This window comes from Schistocerca americana, chromosome 10 (assembly GCF_021461395.2).
Source record: "Schistocerca americana isolate TAMUIC-IGC-003095 chromosome 10, iqSchAmer2.1, whole genome shotgun sequence".
Taxonomy (NCBI): Eukaryota; Metazoa; Arthropoda; class Insecta; order Orthoptera; family Acrididae; genus Schistocerca; species Schistocerca americana.
In genome coordinates, this window is record NC_060128.1 from 166,659,825 (window position 1) to 166,674,202 (window position 14,378).

The window sequence follows — 14,378 nt, forward strand, 5'->3', positions numbered from 1 at the left end:
AGTATCCGGACACCCCAAAAAATATACGTTTTTCACATTAGGTGCACTGTACTGCCACGTACTGCCAGGGAATCCATATCAGCGACCTCGGTAGTCATTAGACATCGTGAGAGAGCAGAATGGAACGCTCCGCGGAACTCACGGACTTCGAAAGTAGTCAGGTGATTAGGTGTCATACGTCTGTACGCGAGATTTCCACACTCCTAAACATCGCTAGGTCCACTGTTTCCGATGTGATAGTGAAGTGGAAACGTGAAGGGACACGTACAGCACTAAAGCGTTCAGGCCGACGTCGTCTTTCATGAGGTACAGTAATCACAGTTTAACATTGTTTATTACAGTAAAACATATACTAAAAATTCACAAAGTAATTCTAAACTATGATCTGTCGCTGCCTGTTGTTTAATTAACTCACTTATTAATATTATATTGAGGTACATTGCAGTGACAGATCAAAAGGAAAAATCTTAGGCACGCATGAGAAAAGTTCACACAAACATACACGATTCGTACACACAAGAATAAAGATAAGAAGAATTTTGCTCATCAGAATATGTCAAAGGCTCAGAGGATCATCCGTATCACTGTAACTGAATTACTGTGAATACGAATAGTACGGAACACTTTCCGACAAAGAAAGTTTTCTGCGTGACCTTGTACATGAAACTAAGTTACGCTGGCGTGAAGGATCCGCAAAGTTCAAGAACACAAAGGTAAACGGCACAGACACAGTAACAGTAAAATATGGCGCAGAATTAAGAATAAAACTTATTCAAGATGGCACTGAAATCACACACGGTGAAATTACCACCAAGTGATACGAACAGAGCTAGACAATCTTAAAACTGAAGCGAAATAAAAAGTAGAAGAAATGAAACACATACACACGAGAAAAGGTCCACATACATTACAGTTAAAAGAGAAGTCAGACAACTTTATTTTAAACCTGTGTTGGAGTAACGAACTTCCTATACCACGTGTTGGATACACAAAGCAAAGACAGGAAAAATTTGCTACAAACAGAAAAATGTACTCGTGACCACACTCTGAAAACTGTAAGAATTCGACTGTCGAAGTTGAAAATGACCTAGCAAATCACACGTGTACATCAGTTGGAATAGCTAGAAACCATCACACATGAACAGGCCCACCAGCGAAAAACACGCTCTTAAGAGCACCGTCTTCAGTCACGAGTGCCGAGACCACGCTCTCCAAGCAACGAACTTCCCCAGACAGGCGGAAGACACCGCCTTTCCGCCAGCAACTTAACTGCTGTCAGACGACTACCGAAATGGTACAATTCTCTTTGCCTTGACTGAGAAAGCTATACCTCTCAAATGGTTCAAATGGCTCTAAGCACTATGGGACTCAACATCTGAGGTCATGTCCCTTAGAACTACTTAAACCTAAGGACACCACACACATCCATGCCCGAGGCAGGATTCGAACCTGCGACAGTAGCAGCAGCGCGGTTCCGGACTGAAGCGCCTAGAACCGCTTGGCCACAACGGCCGGCAGCTGTAGTGTTGCTACCACATTAGACACCCAGACGCTGTACTGCTGATAGATACACTGAAGCGTCAGAGAAACTGGTATAGGCATGCGTATTCAAATACAAAGATATGTAAACAGGCAGAATACGGCGCTGGGGTCGGCAACACCTATATAAGACAACAAGTGTCTGGCGCAGTTGTTAGATCGGTTACTGCTGCTACAATGGCAGGTTATCAAGATTTATCCGGCGCACGAGTGATGTTACATAGCATCTCCGAGGTAGCGATGAAGTGGGGATTTTCCCGTACGACCATTTCACGAGTGTACCGTCACTAACAGGAGTCAGGTAAAACGTCAAATCTCCAACACCGCTGCGGCCCGAAAAAGATCAAGAACGGGACCAACGACGACTGAAGAGAATCGTTCAACGCGACACATGTGCAGCCTTCCACAAATTGGTGCAGATTTCAATGCTGGGTCAACACCAAGTGTCAGCGTGCGAGCCATTCAACGATACATCATCGATATGGGCTTTCGCAGTCGAAGGCCCACTCGTGTACCCTTGATGATCGCACGACCCAAAGCTTCACGCCTGGCCTGGGCCCGTCAATATCGACATTCGACGGTTGATGACTGGAAACATGTTGGTTAGTCCCACGAGTCTCGTTTCAAATTGTATCGAGCGGATGGACGTGTACGAATGTGGAGACAACTTCATGAATCCACTGACCTTGCACGTCTCAGCAGGAAACTGTTCAAGCTGGTGGAGGCTCTGTAGTGGTGTGGGGCGTGTACAGTTCGAGTGATATGAGACTTCTGACGGGATAGATACGGTCCTGATAGGTGGCACGTACGTAAGCATCCTGTCTGATCACTTGCATCCATTCTCGTCCATTGTGGATTCCGACGGAGTTGGGCAATTCCAGCAGGACAAAGCGACACCCCTCCACGTACAGAATTGCTACAGAATGTCTCCAGTAACACTCTTCTGTGTTTCCCTGCAGGGTTCATGGTGTGAATTCGCTCCAGCACTACTTCAGATATTAGTCTAGTCCATTCAGTGTAAAAGCCAGGGTGGCCGAGCGGTTCTAGGCGCTACAGTCTGGAACCGTGCGGCCGCTACGGTCGCAGTTTGAATCCTGCCTCGGGCATGGATGAGTGTGATGCCCTTCGGTTAGTTAGGTTTAAGTAGTTCTAAGTTCTAGGGGACTGATGACCTCAGAAGTTAAGTCCCATAGTGCTCAGAGCCATTTGAACCATTTTTTCGACATACACTCTCACTCACTAATTCATACAGATGACAAAGGGAGAAAGGAAATTTGGGAGCACAAAGTGCAGGTAATGTAGGTAGGATTAGGTGCTTCCTGGAAAAATTGATACTTTAATGTCACTGTGCGCTACTAAATGGGGACAAACACGAAGTACAAAACTAAATTACAAATGACTGTGTGTGGCAGTTAAATAGTATGAAACAAAGGTCCTGTTCATTTTTTTGTAGGATTAATAGTTTACGTGTAGCAAGAGTGAGAATATGAAAATTTCGTGATAGTTTATGAATACCAGATGCAACACTGTGGGTTACATAAAACTACATCAGTGGGGGCAGCGGCATCACCCTATATAGTTCCACTAAACGTAAAGAAAAAAGAACGAAGTCGGTCTCATAATTCAGCCTCTCTAAGTGTTGAAAGTTACGTACGTCATAAAATTCGCCATTTGTCCGCAATAACGTATAGAAAATCACACCTCTACATGTGTACACCTTCTGGATGTATCTGTAGAGTAACTTCGCTGCTACACTGTGTGAAAGATACTTTGTGTCACTAGTTTTAAATCGAGCAGACAGCGCTCTGCGTGGGACAACGTTGGACGAGACACGAGAGGTTTTTACGCCTGTGCTATCCAGAGGAATTTCCCGTACGGGAGCCTTTTTAATAAATCAAACATTGAACTCCATTTGAAACTTAGTGCGATTTTAGTCATATGATATCGTCGCGAGACTGCACTTCAATCGTCCCAATTCTGAAAACGCCCCCAATGAGTAGCTTTGAAGTAACAGTGAAAGAACTATTTAATTCTTATAAAATGTTTCAAAAAAGTACCGAGTTTTAGCCAGCAGCATGCTTATTATCATTTTGTGCCGTTATTTGATATTCAAATGTTTGGCAAAAGTTGGTGATGAAATACAGGAGTATTGTTCTGATAACAACCCATCTTTTCCAAAAGCGCGACTGAGGCCTTTTCAGAATGGAGCGTTCCCGTCTTGCTCTTCAGAAATATCTTAGGAAATCGCAGAGACTTGGTGATGATCCAGCAATGAAGTCACCTTGGAAGTGCGACAGATTTCAAACACTGGAGTACGAATAAGAACAGTCGGGCGGTTCTCGGTTAACACGTTTCGTGTACAAGTGATGACACTATTTGGGCGCCTAGCAATTCAGGAGGCACGCCCCAGGACAAGGTGGAAGCGAGAAGGGCTGTGCTTAGCAGAAGGGCCTGCACGTGTGTGACACGTGCGCAGAGCTCCAGATAGCGATCTCGCCCGCTGAATAGATGTGGGGAGGCGTCCGGCGACCGGAAAATGCGGCCCAGTCAACTCTCCTCAAGCCTCAGGGTTCAGGGGGGATGATGAGTCAATTAGAGCGGCAGGGGGCAGACTGTAAGGGCCAATACAGGTCCCGCCCCGGGGAAAATCCAACTGGAATATGTTGTGGGGAAGGCTGACCAAAGACTGCGATTTATTGGCAGAACGTTTAGAAGGTGCAACAGGTTTACTAAAGAAACTGCGTACACTACACTTGACCGTCCTATATTACTGTGAGGTGAAGGATCCTTACTAGATCCGACTGACGAGGGACTTCAGGAAAGTTCAAAGAAGGGGAGTCCGTTGTGTATTACCCCGAAGTAGGGGAGAGTGTTTCAAGAACATGATATGCGAGTTGGAGCGGCAATCATTGAAACATAAGGTGTTTTCCGCTGCGGTGAGATGTTTTCACGAAATTTCAATCACTATCTGTTTTCTGAATGCTAAAATATTTTGTTGGTGCCCACCTACATATGGAGAAAAAATCATCATAATAAAATTAGAAAAATAAGAGCTCGCACTGAATAATTTAAGTGTTCGTTTTCCCTTGCGCTGTTAGATAGCGGAACGGTAGCGAAAAAGTTCGAAGGTGTTACTATCAACTCTTCGAATGAAGCACTAATGTAACAACTGAATTCACGACATCCAGAGATTTATGGCGCCATGTGACATTTTCGATTATCTGGAGAGATGAATATGGGGCATGAAGATGGCACTGTGAAATGCTGAAACTGGTAGCATTCAAAACGATGTTTTCTAAATCCGCGTTGACTGTGTCAATAGACCTTTCTCTTCGACATAATTCATAATGTTCGAACACAATTTATGCTCAAAAACTGCTGCATATCGACGTTAATGATATGGGCCTGTAATTTAGTGGGTTACTCCTATTGCCTGTGTTGAATATTGATGCGATCTGTGCCAACTTTCCAGTCTCTGGGTACGGATCTTTCGTCGAGTGGGAGGTTGTGATGATTAAGCATCGAGCTACTCCATCAGCACATTCTGAAACGAACGTAATTGGTATACAGTCTGGACTGGAAGACTTGCTTGTATTGTTTAAGTTGAGAGGAATGAGGAGGTACAAGATCATAGCAGTCATAAAGGGAAGTAGAAATTACGCAGACCAGAAGAGCATGGCAGAAGACAAAAAAGCAAAGAGAGGTACGTTGTAAAACTCTGCGTTTGGGCAGAGCACTGATGATGATGATGATGATTACATTTTGTAGCTTGAATCTAAAAGGGACGTGTGGGACTCTCTATTTAGGAACAAAATTGCTTAAATATAAAATTTACACCCTACAGATAGGTCTTCTGTGTAAACATGCACATTGTCACACTGTAAGAGAGTAGCAACACAGGGAACTGACGCTACTTTATGTGAGATGATAGAACATGGGGAGATACCATCTTTATACAGGATCAGAATGTCCGCGTGATCAGCTCAGTTACACGGCCCTATATTTCACGTTTATCTGCGACTAGCTTCCTCTACTCTTACAAGAGCTGCATGTGAAGGCGTGGGATAGGCACCGGTATAATATCTTTGTAGCGGCCGCCAACACGCGAAGGACATGTGTCATACGTAATTAGTGACGAGGGGGTGTTGTAAGCTCGCGTAACTGCACGCTATCACGACGGCAGCTTACTGTTCGACTCACGCACGTGCAGAAGACACGTTTACGAGGCACAAAGATGGGAACTCCGTACACGGGTGGCGTGCGCACGCTCGCACACACACACACACAGACACGCACACACACACACACACACACACACACACACACACACAATGTATGCAGGGTGAGTCACGTAAGACATAACACCCATTTTATTTCGTAAACGGTTACACATATCGAAACGCGGGTTTTGGCAAATGTTAGATCGTAGAGGGACTCGTATTTTTTTGTTTGATTGATGCTTTTAGCGCTGCTGTCAACAGATATATTGAAGTAAGTACGATTTTTATAACTGCAATCCATAGCAATTACAGTGATATAGCGTATGGTAGCGTTGACGTTGAAAGTTTTACAAAATTCTTGAAATGTCCCAGAATGTGAGAGCACGGGGGCCGGAATCGGCATATGAGGTGCAAAGACTGCCAACCAGGCGTACCGGACCAGGCTGCATAGCTGTACATCGTAAGGTAGGGTTGCGCAACGAAAATAAATCTATAGCTATCCTGGAACCAGCTATATCTACGGATGTTGTACAGTACTGGCCATTAAAATTGCTGCATCAAGAAGAAATGCAGATGATAAACGGGTAATCATTGGACAAATATATTATACTAGAACTGACATGTGATTACATTTTCATGCAATTTGGGTGCATAGATCCTGAGAAATCAGTACCCAGAACAACCACCTCTGGCCGTAATAACGGCCTTGATACGCCTGGGCACTGAGTCAAACAGAGCATGGATGGCGTGTAGAGGTACAGCTGCCCATGCAGCTTCAACACCATACCAAGAGTAGTGACTGGCGTATTGTGACGAGACAGTTGCTCGGCCACCATTGACCAGACGTTTTCAATTGATGAGAGATCTGGAGAATGTGCTGGCCAGGGCAGCAGTCAAACATTTTCTGTATCCAGAAAGGCCCGTACAGGGCCTGCAACATCCGGTCGTGCATTATCCTCCTGAAATGTAGGGTTTCGCAGGGATCGAATGAAGGGTAGAGCCACGGGTCGTAACACATGTAAAATGTAACGTTTACTGTTCAAAGTGCCGCCAATGCGAACGAGAGGTGACCGAGACGTGTAACCAATGTCACTCCATACCATCACGCCGGGTGATATGCCAGTATGGCGATGACGAATACACGCTTCCAATGTGCATTCACCGCGATGTCGCCAAACACGGATGCGACCATCATGATGCTGTAAACAGAACCCGGATTCATCCGAAAAAGTGACGTTTTGCCAATCGTGCACCCAGGTTCGTCGTTGAGTACACCATCGCAGGCGCTCCTGTCTGTAATGCGGCGTCAAGGGTAACCGCAGCCACGGTCTCCATGCTGATAGTCCATGCTGCTGCAAGGGTCGTCGAACAGTTCGTGCAGATGGTTGTTGTCTTGCAAACGTCCCCATCTGTTGACTCAGGGATCGTCCGCAGCTCGTGGTCGTGCGGTAGCGTTCTCGCTTCCCACGCCCGGGTTCCCGGGTTCGATTCCCGGCGGGGTCAGGGATTTTCTCTGCCTCGTGATGACTGGGTGTTGTGTGCTGCTCTTAGGTTAGTTAGGTTTAAGTAGTTCTAAGTCCTAGGGGTCTGATGACCATAGCTGTTGAGTACCATAGTGCTCAGAGCCATTTGAACCATTTGCCTCAGGGATCGAGACGTGGCTGCACGATCCGTTACAGCCATGCGGATAATACGCCTGTCATCTCGACTGCTAGTGATACGAAGCCATTGGGATCCAGCACGGCGTTCTGTATTACCCTCCTGAACCCACCGATTCCATATTGTGCTAACAGTCATTAGATCTCGACCAACGCGAGCAGTAATCGCGATACGCTACAATCCGACCTTTATCAAAGTCGGAAACCTGATGATACGCAACTCTCCTCCTTAAACGAGGCATCATAACAACGTTTCACCAGGCAACGCAGGTCAACTGCTGTTTCTGTATGAGAAATCGGTTGGAAACTTTCCTCATGTCAGCACGTTGTAGGTGTCGCCACCGGCGCCAACCTTTTGTGAATGCTTTGAAAAGCTAATCATTTTCATATCAGAGTATCTTCTTCCTGTCGGTTAAATCCTGCGTCTGTAGCACGTCATCTTCGTGGTGTAGAAACTTTAATGGTCAGTAGTGTATATGGAAATACAACAAAGTCTAGAACAAGCGTATCACGGAGGGCTTAAGGAAACTGTTTCATATTTGTGTATCCTCCCAGATTTATACGAGCCGAAACAGAGTAATCAACCGTTCATTCTTCAAAATTAAATATCTAAATGTTAGAAGGAAGATTTGACGTATATTCTTCTGTAGGCGGCTGTGCGTTGCTTATAGCTACAATATATGCTGTCGGACAACTGTCTCTACCTACACTGTTCTACACTGAAGAGCCGAAGATACTGGAACACCTGTCTAATATCGTGTAGGGCCCCCGCGAGCACACGGAAGTGCCGCAACACGACGTGGTATGGACTCGACTAGTGTCTGAACTAGCCTACTGCTGGAGGGAAATGACACCATGAATCCTGCAGGCCTGGCCATAAATCTGTAAGAGTAGGTGGGGATGGAGATATCTTCTGAACAGCACGTCGCAAGGCATCCCAGATATGTTAACTGATGTTCATGTCTGGGGAGTTTGGTGGCCGACGGAAGTATTTAAATTCAGAAGAGTGTTCCCGGAGCCACTCTGTACCAATTCTGGACGTGTGAGGCGTCGCATTGTCGTGCTTGAATTGCCCAAGTCCGTCGGAATGCACAATGGACATGAATGGATGCAGGTGATCAGACAGGATGCTTACGTACCGCGTCACCTGTCAGAGTCGTATTCAGATGTATCAGGTGTCCCATATCACACCATTACAGAGCCTCCATCAGCTTGAACATTCCCCCCAGCTTGAACATTCCCCCTGCTAACATGCGAGGGTCTATATCTGTACACGTACATCCGCCCGATACAGTTTGAAATGAGACTCCAGGCAACATGTTTCCAGTCATAAACGATCCAGTGTCGGTGTCAGCGGATCCAGGCGAGGGGTAAAGCTTTGTGTCATGCAGTCATCAAGGATACACGAGTGGGCCTTCGGCGGCGAAAGTCCATATCGATGATGTTTCGTTGAATAGTTCGCACCCTGACACTTGTTGATGGCCCAGCATTCAAATCTGTACCAATTTTTGGAAGGGTTGCACATGTGTCACGTTGAACGATTCTCTTCAGACGTCGTTGATTCCGTTCTTGCAGGATGTTTTTCCGGTCGCAGCGATGACAGAGATTTAATGTTTTATCGGATTCCTGATATTCACGGTACAGCTCGTGAAATGGTCATACGGGAAAATCCCCACTTCATCGCTACCTCGGAGATGCTGTGTCGCATCGCTCGTGTGCAGACTACTTTAACGCCACGTTCAATGTTGATAACCTGCATTTTAGTCTTATACTGGCGTTGCCGACCGCAGCGGGATATTCTGTCTGTTACGTATCTCTGTATATGAATACACGTGCCTATACCAGTTTCTCTGTCGCTTGAGTGTACGTCCTCAATACGGAGGTCTGTACGATGGTCAAAGGTCGTCTTCTCTTTCGTGGAGGGGCACAGGGTTAGCAGTAACAACGCTCAATGAAGCAAGTGGGACAGAGCGCATGCTAAGGTTAGAAAGGGATGCTGAAAAAAAGCCTCATGTGCTTTTCAAAGTAACCATCACAACACTTGTCTCGATCAGGGAAATTTGATAGGACCGCTGTTATTCATCTACATGTATAAATAACAAGGTGAGTAGCAATCTGGTGTTGGGGTTGATTTGGGGGAAGAGACCAAACAGCGAGGTCATCGGTCTCATTGGATTAGGGAAGGATGGGGAAGGAAGTCGGCCGTGCCCTTTCAAAGGAACCATCCCAACATTTGCCTGAAGCGATTTAGGGAAATCACGGAAAACCTAAATCAGGATGGCCGGACGCGGGATGAGCAGCAGTCTGCAGCTGTTTTCCAGAATGAGATTTTCACTCTGCAGCGGAGTGTGCGCTACAGAGTGAAAATCTCATTCTGGAAACATCCCCCAAGCTGTGGCTAAGCCATGTCTCCGAGATATTCTTTCTTTCAGGAGTGCTAGTTCTGCAAGGTCCGCAGAAGAGCTTCTGTGAAGTTTGGAAAGTGGGAGACTAGGTACTGGCAGAATTGAAGCGGTGAGGACGGGTCGTGAGTCGTGCTTGGGTAGCTCAGATGGTAGAGCACTTGCCCGCGAAAGGCAAAGGTCCCGAGTTCGAGTCTCGGTCTGGCACACAGTTTTAATTTGCCAGGAAGTTTCATATCAGCGCACACTCTACATCTACATCTACATCTGCGTACATACTCCGCAATCCACCATACGGTGCGTGGCGGAGGGTACCTCGTACCATAACTAGCATCTTCTCTCCCTGTTCCACTCCCAAACAGAACGAAGGAAAAATGACTGCCTATATGCCTCTGCACGAGCCGTAATCTCTCTTATCTTATATTTGTGGTCTTTCCGCGAAATGTAAGTTGGCGGCAGTAAAATTGTACTACAGTCAGCCTCAAATGCTGGTTCTCTAGATTTCCTCAGTAGCGATTCACGAAAAGAACGCTCCCTTTCCTCTAGAGACTCTCACCCGAGTTCCTGAAGCATTTCCGTAACACTCACGTGATGATCAAACCTACCAGTAACAAATCTAGTAGCCCGCCTCTGAATTGCTTCTATGTCCTCCCGCAATCAGACCTGATACGGATCCCAAACGCTCGAGCAGTTCTCAAGAATAGGTCGTATTAGTGTTTTATAAGCGGTCTCCTTTACAGATGAACCACATCTTCCCAAAATTCTACCAATGAACCGAAGACGACTATCCGCCTTCCCCAAACTGCCATTACATGCTTGTCCCACTTCATATCGCTCTGCAATGTTACGCCCAAATATTTAATCGACGTGACTGTGTCAAGCGCTACACTACTAATGGAGTATTCAAACATTACAGGGTTCTTTTTCCTATTCATCTGCATAAATTTACAATTATCTATGTTTAGAGTTAGCTGCCATTCTTTACACCAATCACAAATCCTGTCCAAGTCATCTTGTACCCTCCTACAGTCACTCAACGGCGACACCTTCCCGTACACCACAGCATCATCAGCAAACAGCCGCACATTGCTATCCACCCTATCCAAAAGATCATTTATGTAGATAGAAAACAACAGGGGACCCACCACACTTCCCTGGGGCACTCCAGATGATACCCTCACCTCCGATGAACACTCACCATGGAGCACAACGCACTGGGTTCTATTACATACGAAGTCTTCGAGCCACTCACATACTTGGGAACCAATCCCATATGCTCGTACCTTAGTTAGGAGTCTGCAGTGGGGCACCGAGTCAAACGCTTTCCGGAAGTCAAGGAATATGGCATCCGTCTGATACCCTTCATCCATGGTTCGCAAGATATCATGTGAAAAAAGGGCGAGTTGCGTTTCGCAGGAGCGATGCTTTCTAAAGCCGTGCTGATCATGGACAGCAACTTCTCTGTCTCAAGGAAATTCATTACATTCGAACTGAGAATATGTTCGAGAATCCTGCAACAAACCGATGTTAAGGATATTGGTCTGTAATTTTATGGATCCGTCCTGCTACCCTTCTCATATGCAGGCGTCACCTGCGGTTTTTTTCCAGTCTCTCGGGACTTTACGTTGGGCAAGAGATTCGCGATAAATGCAAGCTAAGTAAGGAGCCAGTGCAATAGAGTACTCTCCGTAAAACCGAATTGGAATCCCATCAGGACCTGGCGATTTATTTATTTTCAAGCCATTCAGCTGCTTCACAACCCCAGGGATGTCAAAGTCCTCCATACGGGAATCTGTACGAGACTCAAACGGCGGTATGTTTGTACGATCCTCCTGCGTGAAAGATTTCTCAAATGCTAAATTTAAAATTTCAGCTTTCGTTTTGCTGTCTTCCGTTGCCAGGCCAAACTGATTAGTGAGTGACTGGATGGAAGCCTTCGACCGGCTTACCGATTTTACATAAGACCAGAATTTCCTTGGGTTTTCAGCAAGATCTTTTGCTAAGGTATGACGGTGGTAGTGGTTGAATGCTTCGCGCATCGCTCTTTTTACAACAGCACGAATGTCTACTAACTTTTGCCTGTCCTCATTCTCCCGATCTTTCTTGTACCGCGAGTGCAACTGCCTTTGCTTCCTGAGCATTCTCCTAATTGCACTGTTAAACCACGGTGGGTCTTTTCCGTCCGTAACCCACTTTTTCGGCACATACTTGTCCAATGCGGGATTTACAATGTGTTTAAAATTTGCCCATAATTCTTCCACGTCCATCGTACCGGAAGTAAATGAAGTCGATTCATTTACTAAGTGGGATGCTAGTAACTGCTTATCTGCTCTTTCTAGTAAGAATACTCTCCTTGCCTTCTTGACCGACTTTTTAACTTTCGTAACCATAGTCGCAGAGTGAAAATGTCGTTCTGCATATTATTTACTATCTGAAAAGAAAATACAGTTCGGGTAAGAATCTGCAACCTTCTACAGTGGTGGGATTAGTGACGTGGTGGCAGAGAAAGGGGACGGAGATAGAGACTCAACGGAGGTGGATGGAGAGAGGGGAAGAGACAAATACGCATAAACAGAAGAGGGGATGGGCAGAGGGAAAGAAGAGAAGGTGGACAGAGAAAAAGAGGAGGAGATGGACACAGGGTGGGAGAAGATATAGGTAGACAGGGGAAGGAGGACAGAGGGGGGGGGGGGGGAGAGGAGCCACAGGGGACTGTTATGGGACCATTGCTTTTCACAATATATATAAATGTCCTAGTAGATAGTGTCGGAAGTTCCATGCGGCTTTTCGCGGATGATGCTGTAGTATGCAGAGAAATTGCAGCATTAGAAAACTGTAGCGAAATGCAGGAAGATCTGCAGCGGATAGGCTCTTGGTGCAGAGAGTGGGAACTGACCCTTGTAATGTATTGCGAATACATAGAAGGATCTTTTATTGTATGATTACATGATAGCGGAACAAACACTGGTAGCAGTTACTTCTGTAACTGGGAGTATGCGTACGAAACGATTTGAAGTGGAATGATCATATAAAATTAATTGTTGGTAAGGCGGGTACGAGGTTGAGATTCATTGGGAGAGTCCTTAGAAAATTTCGTCCATCAACAAAGGAGGTGGCTTACAAAATACTCGTTCGACCTATACTCGAGTATTGCTCATCAGTGTGCGATCCGTACCAGATCGGGTTGATGGAGGAGACAGAGAAGATCCAAAGAAGAGCGGCTCGTTTCGTCACGTTATTTGATAAGCGTGATAGCGTTACGGAGGTGTTTAGCAAATTCAAGTGGCAGACTCTGCAAGAGAGGCGCTTTGCATCATGGTGTAGCTTGCTGTCCAGGTTTCGAGAGGGTGCATTTCTGGATGAGGTATCGAATATATTTCTTCCCCCTACTTATACCTCCCGAGGAGATCACGAATGTAAAATTAGATTCGAGCGCGCGCGGAGGCTTTCAGACAGTCGTTCTTCCCGCGAACCATACGCGACTGGAACAGAAAAGGGAGGTAATGACAGTGGCACGTAAAGTGCCCTCCGTCCGACACCGTTGGGTGGCTTGCGGAGTATAAATGTAGATGTAGATGTAGGAGCAAAGAGTGAGAGGGAGGACCAGCAGGAGATGGATAGAGAGTGGAGGAGGTGAACAGAGAGGGGTGGCGAGGAGGAGGAGGTGGGTAGGGTGAGGGGGAGAAAATGAACATATACAGGGGGATGGAGTGATGGACTAAGAGAAGATTGGAGCTAGTTCATACCTGGGCAACACCGGGTACTAAGCTAGTATGATATAAAATGTAATGGAGCTGAAAGCGATCTGTAGCAATGATTTTACAACACGAGATGGCAAATTGCTGCTGTCGTTCCTGCTATCTTCTAATACTAGTGATAAAGGCCTGGTGTCCAGCAGCAGATGTGTACAGTCCTCGCCTCAGACCGGTGCTGTCGCGCTGTGCAGGATGGCGCTGGCCACGACGCTGGCGCAGCTGCCGCCCCCGCTACCGGCCGCGCCGCCCCCGCCGCCCCCGGCCTGCTACGGCCCCGCCGCGCCCTCGGCATCGTCGGCGACTGCGGCGCCCACCGCGGGGCTGTGCGGCCTGTGCTGCCTCCTGCCGGCGGGCGCTGCAAGCTCCGCTGGGGCGCCCTCCCACATGTCGGAAGCCGAGCCCGGCGGCCGCAACGAGGACCTGTCCTAGCACAGCAAGTGAGTCACCTGCCACCCGACCAGTCTTCAGTCTCTCCAGTTTTAGACTATCATCTTTACTTGTCATACCAAAAACACGTTCCATATATATGACCACCATTTACCAATACTTTTTTTTCTTTTTTGTAATTTGAGTCATCCATCTTCTGACTCGTTTAACGTAGCCCACCACGAGTTCCTCTCTTGTGCAACCTCTTCGTCTCAGATTAGCACTTGCAACCGATCTCAATTATTTGCTGGATGTGTTCCAATCTCTGTCTTCCTCTACAGTTTTTGCCCTCTACAGCTCCCTCTAGTACCATGGAAGTCATTTCCTGATGTCTTAATTGTACTATCATCCTTTCCCTTCTCCTTGCCAGTGGTTTAC

The 14,378-nt window shown here is 46.6% G+C and overlaps 1 protein-coding gene across 1 annotated transcript in view; it reads left to right on the top strand.

Annotated features, from left to right (window-relative positions):
- The window catches only part of LOC124552335 (homeobox even-skipped homolog protein 2-like), a 39,080-nt gene extending 25,077 nt beyond the window's left edge, over positions 1-14,003 (top strand). The window contains exon 4 of the mRNA XM_047126605.1: positions 13,766-14,003. Within this exon, the coding sequence (XP_046982561.1) occupies positions 13,766-14,003 (238 nt within the window). The remainder of the gene's footprint in view (positions 1-13,765) is intronic.
- The last annotated feature ends 375 nt before the right edge of the window (positions 14,004-14,378 follow it).